The sequence below is a fragment of the Cyprinodon variegatus genome, unplaced genomic scaffold (genome assembly GCF_000732505.1).
Source record: "Cyprinodon variegatus isolate N-32 unplaced genomic scaffold, C_variegatus-1.0 Scaffold1, whole genome shotgun sequence".
In the NCBI taxonomy this organism is placed as follows: Eukaryota; Metazoa; Chordata; class Actinopteri; order Cyprinodontiformes; family Cyprinodontidae; genus Cyprinodon; species Cyprinodon variegatus.
The window spans coordinates 1,277,420-1,298,375 of record NW_015150454.1 but is presented as its reverse complement, the minus strand read 5'-3'; the positions used below and the strand labels follow the sequence as shown (position 1 = coordinate 1,298,375).

The following is a 20,956-nucleotide window of genomic DNA, read 5'->3' as shown; positions in this document are numbered from 1 at the left end:
AACTTCAAATTGGCTTCCATTCATTTTACAAACCTTATAGTTAGAGATTAATCACTGGACAATTTCATGCCAATATTGATCTCACTTAAACTGAGGCAGTTTGGTTGTAAGTAACCTGAAATTGCAAACCTTTCCAAGCTAACATTGTTTTTCTCCTTCTTCTGCCTTGTTCTCTTTAGAAAAGAAATGGTTTACAGATGAACCGGAAAATGCCTATCCGAGGAACATTCAGATCAAGCCCATGAGCACACACATGGCCAACCAAGTCAACCAATACAAATCCACTAGTAGCCTGATTCCACCAATCAGAGAAGTTGAAGATGAATGCTGAACAGGGGCAGGGGGTTTCTTTGATAACTCACCAGACATCTGTGTGACCTGTCTTGAAGAGTCGGGCGGAAATCGCTAGACAAGATGAGACGATATTACCGACAGGGGTATTGAAGACTCTTCTATTCACTCTTTCTTCCAGTCAAGGGTTGGACGGAAGGCCGGACTAGAAGGGATCTCCTGTGTGCATACCCTAAATGTTACTTCCATGCTTTGGACTCTATTTAATTTATGTATCCATAGAGTTGTACATAATGACAATCAAATAAGGACTGTACAGCCCCTCTCCCCTAGCACTTTTTAAAATAATTTTAAGAAAAGAAAAGTACTTCCTGTTATTCTTTGCAATAGTTCACCTCTTCATGAGACTGTGGATAAAGCGATGGTGGGTTATTGGAGAATGAGGATTGAAGCGATAAACTGAAATATCATCTCCCAAAGATCAACCCAGGTGTGTCACGCAAAACCAGCTGGGATTCATCGTCACTGTATTTTCTGTTTGCTTCTGTTTTCTATTTGCACTAAAACATACAAAAAGCCTCTTTTGACAGAAGAACTGGAGGCATCACCCCCCCTCTGGTAAATTGTCTCCAAGGAGATTTACATACGGATGGAGTGAAAAAGGAAGAAAGGGAAGAGAAGGGACGCTGGGCTTTGGATGCATTCTAATCATGTTCTTCTTTTGTTATCCATCATGTTGTCGCTTATGGTGTGCAGATATACCTTGAATCATCACTTTGAGCAAGACCATTCCAGCCCTGCAGAGCATAATCACCTTGTAAAGCAGAAATCTATTAACTCAGAAAATGGTGCAATGAAGGTTCATGCTTCTTTGAAAGACAACTCTGTACCCATATGCTTTCTGCAGATATGTTGAATTCTTAGCCTGAAATTCACTTTCAACCTCACATGTGTGCCTAATCCTCCTAAATAACACACTGTGGCGGTTCTTACACAAATTATACACTGAGCAAGCCCCTCCTTCTGCACCTTCAGAATATTTAAGCAGTATTTAGGGGTTTCTGTCCAGAGTAGACTTCTGTTTAGGTTTGATCTAGAATTTTTAATTTCAAATAAATACAATCTAGATTAAACCAAAATGAAGAAATTGCCTTTTAATTTAATGGCAACAAAAGTAATTAATCATAAATGTTTAACTTAGAGCTTTTACACTGTGCAAAAACAGGGCTGCACACATAAATAATTGACTGGACATGCAAATATACAACAGAAATCCATACTTCCCAAGCCTGCCAACAAGTGCTTGTGATGTCCTCTTTTGGGATGCTGTATTGGCAGTGGGCCATTTCACCCACATCAAAAACGGCCATTAGCACAAACTTTATAGTGTGGTTGATTGGCCTGAAAACATAGAAAGGTTTTCTAGCCTGTTCACTCTGTCACATAATCAGTTCTGTGTGTAAACCTGTGCAGCCACGTGTTTCTCCTGAGTCATGCTTATCACTGTAAAGCATCCATTTTAACTGGATTGTATGCATTGATGCTTTCTGGAGGGAACAGCATGAACTATCTTAGTACTAAAATAAGACTACTAACACTAATAACAACTAAAGGATTTGGATCTGCAAATATTCCTCAGCTATGTTGGATCTAGCATGGATGGCAGCTGGTTGGCCTTCCTGAACATGCTGCCATAGAAAGGTGGCACAACAGGGATCACAAAGTAGAATGTCATATTTTTCTTTTTTTTCACCTTAAAGTTTGTCTCTGTGAAAGTGAATGCCACATAGTGCATAAAAGTGGGCATTAATGGGCCTCCTTTGATCAAAGTCACTGCCTGGTACAGGATTGGCACAGAGGCAGTTAAAGCTTGGATGTTCTCTGCTGCCAATCCAGATATCACATACTTCAAAGACCCTGGGAGTTAACCAGCTGTTTCTATCCTACAAGACAATCATAGTTGAGGAAATTTACCAAGTCCACAAACGGCATTAAAGAACGCTAAAGAGGTGTTTTTGTTCTTAATGCCAGCCTGTGAGCACCTCTAGATCCAAATCCAGCACTTATGGGGTAAAAAAAACCCTACAGAAATGTCTTGGTGGATTTATATATTTAAACTTTATTTTATATGCATAAACATAGCCAATTTGTATTTATTTTTCTAATACAGAATCTAGAATAAATTGCTTTTTGAGATAGTCATAACCTTTAACATATCAAAAAATTTGTGTTTAAAAGATCACTTTATTTTCACAATGTATTAAATTCAGTCAACCCCTGCACCCTCTAACGGACTACATCACTCTGGAGCAGAACAAACTCAGCTCAGCTCCATGGAGTGCATGCAGAACTGAACTTGAGTTCACCTTAATCATTGTTTATTTGCATTGTGTCTACGAATCAATGTGTAAGGGTAAGATGTAGGCGAATTATGTTCTTAGGGGGTGGAATTGAGAAACTGGATTGATGATGAAGAGTCTAAGAAGAAAAGGTTGCTCCCACTGTGCCCAGGCCAGAACTAACTGACCTACAGGAGACGTGTTTGACCTAAATTAGGTCTCCGGTGTGGGGAAAGAGGATGCGAAAAATCACGGCACAGTGTGCTCGTGTTTTCATGAGACAGAATAATTTAATAAGGTAAATAAATATGGCCTGGAGATGCTGTCTATTTACTGCAGTGATTCTCTTCTCTGAGGAAAGGTTACTCTAAGCATAGGATACTGTTTTGGAATATAAAATGAAAAATATTGTGCAAAATATGTTTGTGTAAACTCAACCCATGATATAGACCACATGTCTTTCTCAAACGAAATGATCCAAGCTTCAGTGTTTGTCTATTGGATGTAACTATACTGGCGCTTCATACACATTGTCCTGAAGTGAACTTTTGGAACTGTGATTACATCATTGTCACACATTGTAGCAAATAGATTCCTTTCATGAAAAAAAATAATAATAATGTGAGAAAAATATTTGTATAATTGGATTGTTTATAGCAGATTTACTTGTCGCCTGAATGCTAAGAAATTAATACTGTGACAATGACTCAAACAGAATTGACAACTTACAGTATATCTTAAAGATAAGGAAAATAAGATCTTGGGTTTTATTTAAGAATGCAGAGATTATTTAAAGAAAGTAAGATCTAGTTAAACACCTAGAATGGAAGGTAGCACCAATTCAGCAAGTGTCATCAAAAGGCAGAACATCCTCAGCTTTCCTGGGTTTTACTTTTTTGTAATCCAAGGTTTACATTCCATTTTGTTAGCTTTGTCATTATCTGTCACAAACTGTCACAACTGCCTTTTATTTGTTTACACGTTAAGGGATTTAATAATTCAAACTGACAGCACATGAATTAATGCGTCATTTATTTTCCCTATACTTGTATGTTTGTTTCTACCTGAGCCCCCATTGTGCAACCTATTTAAACCAAGGTTTTAAACAAAATTGTTGCCCTCAAATTCAGAAATGTCTTTGTATTGTATACCTCCGAAGGTTTTTTTTTTTTTGTTTAAGTGCCATGAAGCAGTCATCCTTCTGTCATCCAGAAAAACCTCAGAAAACAATAGTCCTTTTTTTTTTTCTCCACTCTAAGAAATAGTATCTTGTACTGGCATGGAGAACATCCAAGCCACTAATGCCTCCATGCCAGTATAGTGCCAGGCAGTGTAAAGATCGGGAGGAGGTCCCAAAATAAAGTCCCACTAAAAGCGAAAAGTGGCATTCAGGAGTTGGTATTGGGGCTGGCTAAAGTTCAATTCACAGAAATTGTTTCATACTTAGTGTCTTTTATAGCAGTTCAGCTCAAGCTGTGCAGTAGGATGTGGATGACTGAAGGATTCACACTAGCCCATTAAGAAACAGCACACATCAAAGATCGAATGCGATGCATGACTATTTGGACAGTATGTTGTATTTTTATTTTATTTTCAGTTTTAATGTTATTTCCCTAGCTGTAAAAGAGAGTATACTTTATTCAAAGGCGATTGTACTCGATACATCTCATAAGAGGGAAATGGAGGTACGTCTCAAGTCTTAACACATTAAAGTTGCATTCAGCAAATTTGTCAAAAAAGGTTGCTTTTATCATTTCAGGAAGAATTCAGAATATTATTGTTGATTATCCTAGATAGGAAATGTTGGCATATTGTCATTGCAGAATACAGGAGTCTGACATAGCCTTCTAATTACTTTGGATGTGTTTGGATATGAAGGGGAAAGGATTATTTGATGGTGCTGAGTTGATCTACCTGACTCTATCAAATATAATCTGATGATAAATATTCTGTCTTGTAAAAAAAAATAAAGTTTGTACATAGGTTGTACATTATTTCTTTTTGTATTTTCTCAAATTAAAATGGATGTATTTGTGTTCTAATGTTGGGATCTTTGTCTTTTTTTTATATTTCTGTCAAAAATCCCCTCAAGGAGCTTAAAATATTAATGTTCTACTATAGATCATAACATATAGAAGATAATATACTTAAGCTCAAGTTACATAGGGCAGGCCTAATAGGCTTAATCATTCAGTCAAGGATGACCAAAAAATTACAGTTTAAAGAAGATTTTTTTTACAGCTGCATCATCACAACATACATATGTTTGTAAATGATGAGACATCACTAGCTTCAGCCATATTGAAATTTTTCATCCATCCATCAATTTTCTGTATCTACAGAAGCCAATTAAACTAACAGTCATCTTTTTGGACTGTGGGAGGAAGTTTGAGTACCCGGAGAGAACCCACACATGCACAGGGAGAACATGTAAACTCTGGATATATACACATATTGTATAAAAATGTTTTAATATATTACAATTAAGGAGACAAATTAATTTTCTGTCTAAGCAGGGAATTATTAACCTATACAGTATCATTTTCAAACAGCTAACTTTAATAAAGTGAAACAGTCAGGAAGTTCTCTCTGTCCTTGAAATCCAGACGTTTACCCAACAACTACATTTCTACTTAATACTTGGTAGAAATGTAGACTTTTTAAGGCATCCTCCAAAAGTCTCCAGCAGTAGTTTGCTAGAATCTGGGTCCTTTCTTCCTGACAGAACTTATGTAGCCTAGTCATGTTTCTGGACCTCTTTTCCAACTCTGCTCACAAAACCTTAATGCAGTTATTATATATATAATTTCAAAATGAATTTGTCTAAAACTTTGCACTGATGTTGTTAGTGAAAGACAGAGTTCCTTATCTGTCTCTGTCAAGTGATGTAGCCTCACACTACAGAAATATGACCCACTGGCTGAAACACTGTTGAATTCTTTTTGACTTTACAAAGCAGGATAAAAACCTTTTCTGGAAATTGTGCTCAATGAAGGTAAAATATAATCTTTACTAACAGACGTTTTGAGCCAAATTATCCATAAATCACACAAAAATGGAGGGTAGGCATGCTAGACTTAGCCTAGAACATTAGTTGACTTTTAAAGCCAAGGATTTTATTTAAAAAATAAGCTGTATTCCAGTTTCCAGGCATATAAATTGCATCAGGGCATGCCCAAGTTTTCACTGAAACTGCTAGAGGTCCCTGTTTGTCTGGGGTTCCCAGGGTAATTTCAGTCAAAACAGCTGATATTGACTGAACACAGTTTCACTAAGTCTGGAAACTTGTGGAAAAAGAAAACAAAGAAGGGTGAACTATCTCTATTTCTAGCTACATTCCTTTTTCCACTGTTTTCCATTCATCCTTTGACTAGACCTAGAGCTACTGGATTAAGAGTCTGTACAACTGTAGGGTTTTGACATTAAAAATATGCAGGAAATCTGTGTGTTGTATAGTGTATGCCAACCAAATTAAATATTTTCTTATGATTTTGGCTCAAATTTGATGTATTTCATGTAATAGTTTTTATTCCAATGTTGATTTTGAATGCAAACTCCGAACTTTCATTGGGGAAAAAAACAAAAAACAAACAAAATGAACCAGAGGTCAGTTATGCTATGGTGGATTTGACTTGAGGAGGATTTCAAAACATTTACTGATTAGAGCTTCATACAGTCTTTAGCCAGCTTGTCATGATACTGACTTTCAACAAGCATTACTGTAGATCTGGGCTTGTCATGGATTTGTGCCATTTTTTGTAGTGACCTGGATCAGGACACCACTTATTATTATATATTATCTATAGAAGCAGGAGCTGACCTACTGTAGCATAGACTCAGATATATGCAAACTGCACTTTATCAAGTTTCCCACTTATAAAGGTGGCTGACCTAGGCATTCATGTCGCACTACTAAATCTGCTTTTCCATTGGATCACGCGTTAGTCTGGATTTACGTTTGCTGAAATACCATTAGCTGCTTCATCGCTTTCACCTGTCAGACTGTCAATCAGCTGGAGAAGAGCGGTGATGGTGGGAGTCGTATTCTGCCAACACTGGCTCATATCTGCACAGAGATACCAACAGCAGATGAGCAAAGGACATCTTTGGAGGTATCTTGTTGTCAATGCTGTACATTACATTTTTAAATGCTTAGCTTCTTAAATTCTGCCTGCAAATACAGTTATTCCAGAGGTAAATGAGTTATAAAGAAAATAATGCTCTTCTCGCCACTTTAGAGTTATATCATGTCAAAGCAAAGCCTCAAGGGAGATAAGTGTGTCATTAGATGGCAATAAACGTAAAGGACATTTAACCTTATTGCAACATTACAATTTTCACACCAAACAATCTGCTTGTTAATAGAATGACTCTCCAGTTTTACTGTTATGTTTTCATGTTGTGACATATTTTGTTCCAGTCAGTTGACAGAGAAATAATTACATTAGACAACAAAACTTAGACTTAGTCAGACTTTATTGTCATTTTGTTCACACAGAGTGTATACAAAAAGAAATTTCGTTCACTACTAGCCTAGTAAACGAGCCCAAACCCGCCAGCGGCCAAAATCATTTTGGCCTGCGATTTTGGTCTAGCCTCGATCAATGCCCAGGCCCTAGAACTGGCGGGCCAATCACAACACAGAGATATGTTTTGAATTTTTGGATGCAAAGTGGGTGGGGTTTTGAGGGCGTGGCGACAAAGCTGCACGATGCTGGAGAAAGCACCACAGTAGCATACTGCAGCAGCAACTTTCTATGGAGCGCTCCATTGAAAGTTAAAAATTCTCTTTTCTGTTGCTGTTATTCAATGAAAGTACGTTTTAAGATAATTTGAGGCGAGAATTTTATACTTTAAAGCGTCACTATATGGTCCAGTTACCGATTTAATGTGTAATTAAAAAAAACTATTTCCGAAGTTGAGAGAACTGTGGTAACCAGCGGACCTTCGAGGCTAACTGCAGCCAGGGCTAACCGCAGTCGTGTGTGGAGGACGGCTGACTCTGATGGCGATTTTTGACTCACCTTTGGAATCAATTTTGGAAAGATTAGACTTGATATTTTCATTGAAACGTGAGCAGGAAGAGGCTCTACGCTCATTCCTTTTTAAGAAGGACGTATTTGCCGTTTTACCGACAGGCTGTTTGTTTACACTCCCCCACCAGCTTCCTGTCGCGCTTCCTATATCACAGTTAGTTGCGCTGATTGGCCAGAGCATTGATCAATAGGCACAGACTGCGGTTTGAAAGACAATGGGTTGTTCTCATGAACAATCTCCCGATGACTCATTCATCGGGGCCAGAATAAATTACACACTTAATCTCACATTTAGGCTGGTTTACCAGGCTAGTTCAGTACACCTGTCAAGATATTTTCATTTTTTTAAGTGCAGCAGTGATAAAAGATAAGCAGCAGTGATAAATGTAAATATACGACTGTATATTAGTTACAGCTTCCAACATTCAGGGTTTTTTTCACATAGAAAATGTGAAATACCCCGGTACTATGTTTGTGCTGTCCATACATTAAGGTACGTTCTGATTCATTTTTGCATGTATTATTCATATGTAGGCGTCTGTCAGCTGCTATTTTTTTGACTTTCAAATAAGACAATTCTACCTTCAAAAAATTTTAATCTATCAGATTGTGAGGACACCCCTTCTACACACCCCTTTTTAGGTGAAGCAATTTTTAAACTAAACTAAATGTTCCTCTGGTACACAAGGACAGGGCCTTCTTAAGGATGTTTTTTAGAGGAAACAAAAAGGAAATCCCAGGACTCTGTGATAGGAGGTACATTTAGAAGAATCAAGAACACCAAGTGTCAAGTAAAGTTATTGCATCATCATGAGGTGGGGAAGTTTCGCTGTCATGGATAAAACAAGAGAGGAGGAGAGAAGAGGATAGACATCATGTTTCACACGTTCATCTCTAGTCAACAACAATGTGCTGAAAACATTTACAGTATGAAGAGTGGAAACAAACACCAAAAATGATTTTCAAGAGAAAAATCTGAGAGAAAATAAACTTTTTGAAATCACAGAACTATAATAGGTTTAGCCAGAATTACAGAAGCTTCTTTTGAGACTTCAAAAGCAAGACTGTTTTCTTCAACTTGGTGAGAAAGCTTCCTGGCAATAATGTTAATCTTGTCAGCAACTACAGATTAAATTTAGCCTTACATTGGCCAGGAGGAACTGCAGCTTTCCTCTGCATTTTGTTGAGTCCCTCATAAGTTTATCAGGCTATCATCTTCAGGTGTTGGCACTTAAACAGTCATTGCTCATAGCGCACATGGATTGGTTTGAGTGGGCCAGCAGTCAAGTCAGAGCATGGGGTTGTCATCTCAAATGTGATGCATCTGGTGGTGAGTTTGACGCTTCAAGCTTGTCTTGAAAGTCCTTTTGTACCCTAGAGCGGCTCGTCCTTAGCGAGCTGCAGCAGGAAAACAGAAGTCAATGTTTGTTTTCTTTTTCTGCCAGTCCAGTTAATTCAACCTTCATCTCCACATATCTGACCTTAGTTTTTTCTGAGGAGGATAATGACCTGCTTCTGCATCATCTCTCTGGTGTCGTTGACCAGACCCTTCTCTTTCCTCAGCTGGACTAACACTGGACTAAATGTATACCATACAAAGAACATCTTAGAACAAGGTCTAAATATTAAAGTTAGGCCTTGAAGTTCGGTCTTCCTTAGAACAAAGTTTCTCATTTACATTTCTGTCAGCTTATGCATTAGTAAAAGGAAGCTAGTTAAATGTACTCAGGTAAGTTTTCAGAGATGTAGTTTTCTTACATAATAGTTTGTTATTAAAAAAAAAATAAAGCCAGCACTTTGAAGGTCAGGTGAGAGAATACAATGCAATAAATGTTAATAACTACTGCAAGTATAGGTTTCATCTTATTTTTTCTAACAATTTTGATTTTGTTATTAGATTTTCAGTTATTCATTGTATTTAATGTTCTAAAATTGTCAACAAAATTATATTTTCATGCCCTATTACAAAATGCATTACAAACTAACTTATGATTAAACGGTTATACAGTACCTACATATCTGTTTTAACAAATACCTTTGACCGTCTTTTTTACATCTATATTCCAAATGGATTTGTTTGCATTTAAACATCAACCAAACTGAAGAAAGGTTTTGAAGGGATTGCTATTGTGATCAGCTTTACACAGCAAAAGCAGATGTGTTTAGGCTTTTTTAAAAGCCATTCTAATTTGTCATTAGAGATCCTTATGCTTAGGTGACCTGCTTCTTAGCAACATTAAAATCAGAGAGCAGCTCTGAACCTGGTCTCCTTCTCCTTTATACTCCTAAGCTGAAGTGTGCAATTTCACACTCAAACGTCAAACAGCTACTCAAGAGGAGAATGTATGACCCACCCTGGCATTTGTCCTCATTTCTCTCACAAATGTGCAAACACCATTACCCTTGGGTTATCTTAAGTGGTGTGGTGAAGATTCTCAGCCTCTCCTGTCTGCTTCTTGCCAGACAACACTATCAAAACTGAGCGAGGCTGAAAGACAGAGTGAGGTGGGGTGAGAATGCGATGAAAATAGAGCAGATGTTTGTGTGGTTGCTGATTTGTGGGCCTGATAAGGGGCTGCTACACAAGGCAGCTGGAATTGATGGCTTGTTAGTGAGGACAGGCCCCCTCTGTGAGATGTTTTCAAAATGATTGATTTACAATAAAGTGGCTCCGGGTGTGCGCATGCAAGCAGAACTGATGCAGATCGATCCCACTGAAATTGATTGATCAGCCATTTAGCTTGGCAGTGTGTTTACCGAACGAGGCCAAGCAGGACCCTCCTTGAGGCATCCTTCCTTGCCATAAAGCAGAGGAGAAATGCCACATCGTTGGTCCCCAGTCTCATTTCTCTGGCAGTGGCAGGGAAAACAAGCCCTATCAGAGCACAGCCCATAAAATTGTAATCATGCAATGAAAAATACCCGCATAAACATTTACGATTATGTATTTTATTCTACCATCAATGCGTCCTGCTGCAACTTAGAGATAGTATGCCTTCGGAAATAATGACCTACCTGCTGTATGCAAAAAGCAGAATGCCAGCCGCCTTATCACAGTGTCACATTGAGACTTTTCGGAAGGAGGCATTGAAATAAGTACCAACGGTGGAATTCAGTAAACAAGCTGCCACACTTAAAGCTGACATATCCAACAACCTTTAGCCTCGCTTTTTTATTATCTTGGAGATTACTACTATATGTAATGCTGAATAGCCCTCAAGTGTTAAAGTGCCATGTATTGTATATAAATTGCATCGTCAGTGATTTTAACAAACAGCTTCTAGAAGGGTCTCTGCGGGTTTTATAAGAAGTTTAACAGATGAATAAAGCACAAGGACTGTTTTTACTATACAACCCTGCTGACCTTCCTTCACTTCCTTCCTGCCAAAACAAACCTCTCCACCACTCAGCTGAGAATTTAAATCACCTGTGCTCACTCGCCTCATCCTGTTATTTAGATAATTGCCAACAAGAGCAAGCTTTTTCCATCCTCAGGACGGCACACAGCCGGCCCATCATGTCCCTTATTAACAATTTTACACACTTCGCCGCGGCAAGAGGGTGTCAGGATGCCAATAATATTTACCGTCTGCTGCAGGGCCATTCAAGGGAGGCTGATTGTTGCTGATTGCTCTGACAGAAGCTGACAGCATTCGAAACCTGAGATCCCTACAAATCAACTTGTCTTCTTTGTTTGTTTTTTTTAAGGAAGGGAACAATGGTTTGGGCTTATAAGTGGGGGGGCAGAAGCAGGAAATGAAAGATAATCAGTGATCACTTAAGAACCACGGGGTCTTATTAAAGACATCAGAATATTATTTGCGGTGCCTTAAAATTTTATGTAATCAAGTTATTAAATTATGACCACTAAGAAACATAATTATTAACTAAACAAGAAAAAAATAAGCATGTCTTGAAAATAAAAATGTGTAAAGGTTGGTTTGCATATGTACTAAGCCCCTTTTACTCGGTCAACTTCACAATGAAGTTCCTATCAAACTGAGCAGAGAAGTCATCTAATGAATAAATGAAGTGTGTTTACTTGAGTATGATTTGGCTGTACTGTGGAGGCCTTAAAGGTTTGTTAGAGCACATTGGTGAGCAAGCAGCTTTTTGAAGACCAAGGAACAGGTCAGGAATTAGGTTAAATTATAGAGCAATATCCAAATCTTTGAAAATCTGTCAAAATATTGCTAGGCCATCATCAGTGAAATAATACAACTCATCAAATATCGGTCATTCACCTGCAAAACTAAGAGGCCCAGACATCTGTAACTCAGTTAGAAGGACTTATTCTTAAAAAAATTAGGAGTTAAGCTTTCCACAATCACCCAAATTTTAAGGAAGGATGTCAGAACTGGGGCTGCTCGGTGGTGCAGTGGGTAGCACTGCAGCAAGATGATTTGGGTTTGATTCCTTGCCTGGGTCTTTCTGCATGGAGTTTTCAATACATCAAATCTTTTGGGTGCAATTGTAACAAAATCTAAGATGTTTCATTGGAGTACCTTTGAAAAGCACCCTATGTGTTTAAACATACAGTTAATTTCCCTGTTTGAAAGGTCTGAGATGTGATCATGGATCACTTATTAAATCAATGAGCAATAATGTTTATATTACTTGCCAAAAGAGCTGGGAGGCAAGTGAGTGAAACGTCTGTCAAGGGCGTATTGAGCTTTCTTAGCCAATCCATTTAGTCTGTAATGATTTCCATAACATTGACATGAAAGATGTTGACAGCAATTATAACATCTCCCTTTTGACCCCTGACAATTTGTGTCCTGAAGCGTTAAACATCTCAATCAAGCACAGGCACCCACTATAAGCCACCTCAGACTGTATCAACATCTGCAACATGATGGGAAAGGTAAAAGTTGTTTTCCTTATGTGACAAAGAGAGAGGAGGAGAATCTGATGACAGAGCAACATCCAAGATCTGTGATAATAGTTTCCATGACAATGAGGCATACTTTGTGCATCAGCTGCGGCCCAGATAAACAGTGATCCTTTACGAAAACAAGAAGGTCATTACAGCAGCTTGTCAAATCAATGCCCACTGTGTCCAAGTTGATTAAGACATCTCTACTCAGCTCTGACACTCCGTCAATAGTAGCAGGCACACAATGCGGGACAAAGAGTGTTGGGCAGGGGAGTCCGTGACAGAAAATGTGTGTGTATGGTGAAGGGAAGGCCAGGCACTCCCACTCGTTCTCCATCTACACACACCAACGCAGATACACACATAGCGCTCAGATGATTGGAGTGAAATACGCATCAGTCAGGGAGCTGAGGTGGACTAATGATTCCCTGTGCTGCCTATTAGAACTACATGACAACTCAATCCTGCTCACCAGGAAAGAGGAATAGGGGAGAGAGATAGGTGGGATGAAGAAAGGGAGGAGGAGACAAGAAGGGGAAGAGTAAAAAGAAACAATAAGAGATGAAGAAAAGAAGTGACCTTGTAGCAGCATCATTTGAGGCTGAATTAAATTGGCAAGAGCAGCTAATCTTTACCTTGGGGCGATTAACAGAATTAAAGCAAAACAACAAAGGCACAAGGGTTAGCTTTTTCCTTTTTTTTCTGCCCAACACTGACATTTGTAATTTGCGTTGAATGTCTTCCTCTAGAGAAGTTCTTTGTGTGTAAGCTTGTCACTGACAGAAAGATTTTTTTGTCTATTCAACAAATGGATATTAGCTAACTCAAAACAGTGTCTTAAAAAGGTGTTCATTCTGTTGGAACATTTTTAAATTTGTCACTAAGCAACCACAAACTTTTGTGTCCTTTTTTGTTACCTAATTAATTAAGGTTTAGACTTTGACTAGGGTATTCTAACTCATGAATATGCTTTAAAGGAAAAGTCCAGTCAGCAAGGAATGATCGATAGATCATTATCTACAGTATAACTAAAACTAATACGTCCGCAGTGACCTAATGAATTTAATTAATCAGTGAAAAAATAGAGATAATAATTTTCATCGCGATCACTGATTCCGGGTCTGGCCATTTTTGCCCAAATATAGTAACACCTCACCCCTGATATCTTCCAGCAGTGACGTCACGGTGCACTAAGCCTAGCGCCATTCTCCGCACTTTAAAAGCAAAATCAATGGGAGCTACTTGGCACCCCTGCTATCAACAACAATTATTTAGGATTTCGAGAGGACTTTGCCATTGAAATTCGCAAGAGCTGTAGTTAAACCAACAATGCCCATGTGCATGGCAGTTGGATGTTGTAATACATCAGGTAAAAGCAAATTTTTTTTTTTGTTAGTTCACCTTTCCAAATCCTGATCCTCTAAGGGTTGGTTGTTGGATTGCCAACTTGAAGAGGGAGGATTTGCCATTGAACTTTTGGCCAGAGAAAAAACACATACTATGTAGCCTACATTTCGAAAAAAAAATGTATTCAAGATGACTTGGATAATAGCGCATTGTGATAAACACCAGATAGAGCACTGGGACTTGCTCAACAGCTGATACCACGGCAGTGGTGTTCTTTGGCAAAAATAGATGTCTCTGGTAAAGTACATTCAAATGAAATTACTCTTAATGAAAAATAATTCTTTTATTTATTGAACAGTATGTTATAATTTTATATTTAAATTACTTTCAGAAGTTTGAATTGTGAATATGACCAGACTTTTCTTTTAAGCCACTGATGTCCAAACAGTTTGTCCCACAGAAATAAAAGTAAAGTTGAAGTTACTCAGAGGTCATAATTTTAGTTGTTTTTTTGTTTTTGTTTTGTTAAAATCACAAAAAGTGATTTAATTTGGAATACATTTATTTTTTACCGTCTTTATAAATTCAGTTTACAGTATAATAAAGAAACAAATTGAAATAAGATTTTTTTTATTTTTTTTTTTATCTTTGCCATGATAAAATTGTACAATTTTTTTTTTACTTTTTTGGTTTATTGTTTTCCATTTGGTTGTTTTGGAAAATTATTTTATTTAAATTCCAGCAACAAAGAACATCCTTGCTATATTTTGCATTGTTGCCCAAATCTATTTTTCTCTTTCATGGCCAATGTCTATTCATAGGCTGCTCTAGCATGAGCTGCTCTTCATGTGAATACATCATGTTTCACTTTATCTACAATACATCTCATACTTAGTTTTGTGGGTACAAAAAACAAATAAATAAATAATTCACTAGGTCTGTTAGAGACATTAGGGATAATTTTAGGCATAACTTTTAGCTGCTATAAGTGCTCCATTTTTTGTATAAATGTGCAGTTTTTATTTCTTAAGCCTTCAATGGCTTATTAAACATTTTTAAGCATGCTCACTCCTCTCAAAAGTGTTTTTTTTCTACTTCTATATATGTGCATTATAAGCTGAGTGTCTAAACAAAAATATTGCAAAGGTTTATAATTACAATCTTGATTTGAGGAAAAAGTTTGCGCGACTTTTCCATCAAATCAAACAAAAAAGTAAAACAGTAAAATACTTTCTCTTGCACATGTTTGTTTTTCTGTGTTTCATTCTACATTTAGAATTGCCTCTGAGTCTAACTCTGGCCACTACTGATCCAAAGCATTTATTTCAAGCTAAAATACTGTTCTTTTCCAGCTGGAACCTTTATCTGAGAAAAAGTGACACACTATTCACAATGTCTAATAATTTTTGTAGACCAAACTTAAGTACCAATGATCAATATAATAATTTTAAGGGCACCTGCTTAAAACTGCTTTTATCAAAAAAACGCTGCCCTTCATAGGTCTCTTGTACCATTTTAGTGACTGAGGGAGAAAACGGGAGTGATGTATGGAAGAGAACGACTGAGAGCTGGAACAGTGGTTTTGGTGTGGACAGCTGCTGAAGTCTTCACGAATTAAGATACAGCTTTGCCTTTGTGTTGCAGCTTTTTTGCTTCAGCCCCCACAAGGATGGTGTAGGGTTAAGTGTTGTACGTATCCTGAGCTGCTTTAATTAGGTGAAACAGGTCAGACAAGATCAGGAGAAGTTGGAGCACCCCACAGCATTTCTTCTGTGCTTGGAGCATTTTGAGACAGCCATAGTTTCCTGTTTGAAAGAATCGCTTGGTTATTTAATAAAAAAAACTGTGAGTTTCTGCCAACCTACAACATCCACCCCTGGGGGAGACAGAGAAAATTAGCTGGTCTATGAGCCGGTCATGGATGGATTCTCTTAAGAACCTGCCGATCTTGCTTCTCAGTGCTTCCACTTCCAGCTCTACATTAAGGCTGAGAGGATGATGAGTTTAGATAAATTTTTTAGGTATTCTGTAAAGAACCAGAGACTGAGATAAAACTTAAATCGTAGATTTTTGGTGTCCCATATGATGACCCATCACACAGGCAGATCTGATAACCCTCACAGTTGATGGTGGGTAGAAGTAATAGCTATAACTTTTAGTATATAGTAGATTATTTCCTGTAAAAGTGGCAAAGGAATTATTTGTAAATCAGTTTCATTTAAAGTATTATATATTAATTTCTATTTATAAACTAATAATTGGTAATACTAGCTGTACCAGAGGCGTAACAAGCCCTGTTTCCCTACTGTGTGTTTTGTTCTGGGGCTGCAGCATATTCCTGCCCCTATATTCCTCATCTTTTTTTTGTATATGTGTGTGTCTGTGTGTGTGTGTGTCCTGTTTTGCCCATATATCTCTAGGAATAGACATCCCAGAACAGCTTTGGTTTCACAAGCAGACCAGTATGACTGTTCCCATTAGGTTCTGCTTGATACATCTATATTAGATTTTATTGAAAATTATTTAGGGATTAAAATCGTATACAATGGACACATAGAAGGAAAGAGAGTTAGAGACAGGAAAGAGTAAAAGAGGCATGAAACGAGCAAAAATAAAACAAAACAGTGAAAATAGACAACACAGAAGATGTACAGTAACTCCTAGAAGTCTGCTTCCACACCTGTATCAGATGAGAGGAACACAAAACAGAGAGCCAAACAGCAAAAAAGTAAACATAAAAAAAAGCTATCTTTTAGGTATCCATGTGTGTGGAAGTCAAAACCTATGATGATTTTACAATATTACTCAGGGAGGTATATCTCTGGAGCTGGAGCTTAATATTTAGCATCAGTGTGTATCCGTGAACACCTCCCGTGGTTTGTATGCATGGGCATACTCGTGTATAAAGAATTTGCAAAGCCCCTTCAGAAGGAAAGTATGCTTAATAGTAGGTGTGGGCAGCTCCAGACTCTCCGAATGGGGCAAAGGACAGAAAAAGAGGTGATACGAGCCCCAATATCCAGAGGCACCCAAAATCACCGGAACACAAGGAGGGCAGACATAGGGATGCTCACACCCACCAGAGAAAGGCAGACAAGAGCACCTGGTGACCGACCCCAGAGGGGTCAAACCCCAAGGGGGCCCTGTACCTGAGGGGCCTAACCCCGGAGGCTAGTAACCGGGTCCCACAGGGCTGCAGCAACAAGGCCATGGGCTCCACTGGCAGCCGGTCACAGCCAAGGATTAGGATGAGAGCCCTAGGGTCAGAGGTCTGGGGGCGCACAAACCCCTTAGTGGGTACCCCACAGGGCTAGGAGGCCCAGGCCCAGCCCAGCAGCCACAAGGAATGAGAAAATGCCCACTGAAGTACCCAACGCACCTAGAGAGCCCTCAGTGCAGCAGCAGACACAGGAAACTGTCACAGGCGGGGAGCATAAGAATGGGGAGGAGGCAGGCCCTGCTCATATTTGGGGCCTAGGTGGTTCAGTTGGTGGGGTGGGGGAGGCAAACACTCAACCTGAAAAGTAGACAGAAATCAACTTCCTATTCATCCAGTCACATTCACACATCCGATCCTTACAACCATACCGACATAAACATGCACCCAATGAAGATGCACACAGAGGCAGACACTAAACATATTCTTTCAGTCCTCATACATACATTAACCTCCCGAGCCTGAGGGCCAATCCCTTTAGGCGGACATCCACAGACCCCCCAGTGTGGGAAGGGGCTGGCAAAAAAGAAAAAAAGAGGGGTTGGAAACAGGTGCCATCATAGGGAGGAGAGCAGTAGTCCAGCCCCAAACACTACCACAGGCCCACCCCAGGAGGGACTTCTCCAAACACTGCCGGCCACTGCCCCTCCAAGGCATCCCCCACAGACAACAGAGCAGGTATCCAACCTGCTGAGGAGCCTATCCCGTCCCCCAGCCAGCCAATGACTTTCTTGTTACTAATAGGTCTGGGATGCTCGGGATATTGTTTGATAAACTAACTCTTCCTTAAAAAAATCATAAACTTCTTCTGCTTTGTTCCTTTACTCTTACTTATGTTGTCTAATAGATCTATGTATCGTTTACAGAGCTGGATCAATGCTGAAATAAAATTGCACAAAAATGGAACTCTGCCTCACATGTTTATTATTATTCCAGTGCCCGTCCCTGGTTAGTTTGTCCTAGCTTAACCTGTTAGCAGAGCTCTGCTGCTCAGAAAACTCCAAAATTACATTTAAAAGTAAACTTGTAATCTTGATACTCTAATTGCAAAAATGAGATCAAGATTACACAATCATGAAGCCACTAACCTAATTTTGGGACTTTTAAAGGATTTTATGTACAGTAATCAATTCATTTTAATCAACAACAACAACAGTTCCGATTTGTCTTTATTAAAAATTTAGATTTTTGTCAATACCTATTACATAAGATCCACCAGCATTTGAGTTTCAGTAGTAAAATGAGAACATAGTCAAGGCTTGAGAACATGAAAGGTGTGTGTGAATGGCTGTTAGTAATAGTAATAATTTATGATCTAATAGATGTCTATGGGCGGAACCTCATTTTAATAAGGCCTATTGTACTTATTTATCAAATAACTTGGGCAAAGTTGTATATCTTAAACCAGCTAGTGGCCACTGTTTTCTATCATGAAAAAAATCAAAGTCTGAAACGTTTTCTCTATTCTGAAATAATACCATGCTGTTAGAAGGAGGTGAACTAAGTCTCATACCTTTTCTCTTTACACACCTGATCAATATTTTTTGAAAGACAAACAAGGTTAAGCCCGTCTGATAGAGAAAGATAATAAATCATTTCAGTACTGGGAAGGTTAACAAAAAACTGTACACAAATGTAGGTGAGAAACATAAAAAACATCAAAGCTTTAAAGTTGCAGGAAAGAGTTTTAAGAAAACGGTGCACTTGGTATGAAAATTTGAAGAAGCACTCCCAGTTGCTCTCTGTTGCACTAGAACTCTCACTCTACAGATCCACAGCAGGTTCCTCTGCGGAGCCTGCTAGTGAGCATGGGTACAGATGATGATGGATAAACCGATATGGTAAATTAACTGGTAAGGAACAAATATTAATGAAATTCTTCATATTGATGCAGAAATGCAGCACACCTTGAGCATAAAAGGACAGCACAGGGGTTAAAGCACTACGCAATAAGTACATAAGTGTGATTGATACTGCTAAGACATTGATTCCAGCTCTGATTGGTTGTTTCTGAATGGGAGCAGTCCATTTCTAAAAAGACAGTAAAAACACTGGGAGGAGGCATAGCTACTTGTTTGTTGTTTATTATCTGCCTTATATGTTACAGTCAGGACATAGTGACAGACTGAGCTATGTAAAACATACATCTTGTCAAAATGTTCCCATTGCACTTTTAATTCCAACTATATTTTGTAAGGAGTTCAATGTTTTTTGCTTGTTCAATTAAATATTCAAAAGCACATTTGCAATAGTCAACAATTTGCAGTATATGCATAGACTAGAGTCATTCTCAACTTCCAAGTGGATTCTACTCTCTAACTCCTGGAAAGATGACAGAAAAGCTGAAGCTTGGCCAACACAAGATGACAATAACTATAGTTGTCAGGTTTGGTGGAAGTTAGTTTGAGGACCCCAAAAGCAGAGATGAAGAGGCAGAGATGAGTATTGCAGATTTAATTTTGACGGAAAATGGCAACAGAAGCATAAATCCAGGAAGAGTAAACAGGAAAACAAAAAACAGCAGACGCCAGGGAGAAACACACATGATGAGTGAAGCTATGAATCCAGCCATGTGGAACTGTACAGGAGGAGTATATATGGGAGACAGAACAAATAAAGGACTAATAAGCTGATAGGGAGCAGGTGTGGATAGAGGGAACCCGGGGAAATGAGACTGGCATAAGGGGACAACAGAGAGTAATTCAAAAAATGCAAGACAGCTTAAATATAACTAGAAAACAACTACAATGACAAAAAAAGGAAAAGAAACCAACAACCAAGAAAACACAGAATGACATAAATCAAAGCGTAACTGAAAACTCCAAAGGAAACTTAAAAGTATTGTGGACTGGCATTTGCAAGAGCGTGTGCAAGAGCATACACAAGCCCATTTCTCCTCATGCCTGCCCTGTTTAAAATGTGCTGTTCACATAGCTCATTCAAGCTTACTGTGTCCAAATACAGCAGGGACTATATAGTGAACTTTATAGCAAACTCAGTTAACTGACCGTTCGGACAGACGATCACTGCTTTTTGCTCCGTTGGTCACGTAACCCCTCCTCCACCACTCAGTCTCTGCGGCATCTTTGTTATTATTTCCCACTGTCAGGTACAGTAGCGACAGCCTATGGCCGCCGTGACAGCATATCCCATAATGCTATGCAAGGAGAGCTCTACACGCAAAGCATTCTGGGATATATCTGCCTCTTCTGAGGCCTTTCTTTTCTTCTCATACACTTCGTAGACACTTTTTCTCATACGACCCTTGGCCATTTTCAAAGAACCTCGGTGAAAAGGGTGAGCTTCAATGACTGTCTGAAACCGTAGCTCACCACACATATGCGGCTGAAAGTGCGCATGTGCAGAAAAAGATAGCTATCGGGGTGAGCACATAGAACGTCCTTATGTGAACATATCACCAGAATGATTGACAATTAGGACCACTTATTTAGATGATCCACCCGGAAATAAACAATCAACCTCTATACCTTTAACAGAACCAAAAAGTCCACAAAGGGCAGAATCTTTACAATAGGGGGTGTCACACAATAGTTCTAAGAGTTTCACTCTCAAGCTTTAAATATTCAACCACTGTCTCCAATCTTTTTAAGGTTAAGGTAGAGGAAATTGCTTCTGTCTTCTGTGCTCTAGGACTTTCAAAACATGCTAATTGTTGGAATTTAATAAGGTTTGATGCAGCTGCTAAACAATCTAACATTATATGTCCTTAGTACTCACTGTTTAAAAGTATCTCATTTAATTCTTAGCTTTTGAATAGTATTAGTAGAAGCCCTGATATAAATCAAGCTTAAGGCAAAAAAAAAAAAAAAAAAAAAAAACAGGTTAATGT

The 20,956-nt window shown here is 38.6% G+C and overlaps 1 protein-coding gene across 12 annotated transcripts in view; it reads left to right on the top strand.

Moving 5' to 3' along the window:
* The window catches only part of LOC107092828 (calcium-activated potassium channel subunit alpha-1), a 180,775-nt gene extending 176,112 nt beyond the window's left edge, over positions 1-4,663 (top strand). For all 12 annotated transcript variants that reach the window (XM_015388435.1, XM_015388190.1, XM_015387774.1 and 9 more), the window contains one exon: positions 180-4,663. In XM_015388435.1, the coding sequence (XP_015243921.1) occupies positions 180-331 (152 nt within the window). In that variant the 3' untranslated portion in view covers positions 332-4,663. The remainder of the gene's footprint in view (positions 1-179) is intronic.
* The last annotated feature ends 16,293 nt before the right edge of the window (positions 4,664-20,956 follow it).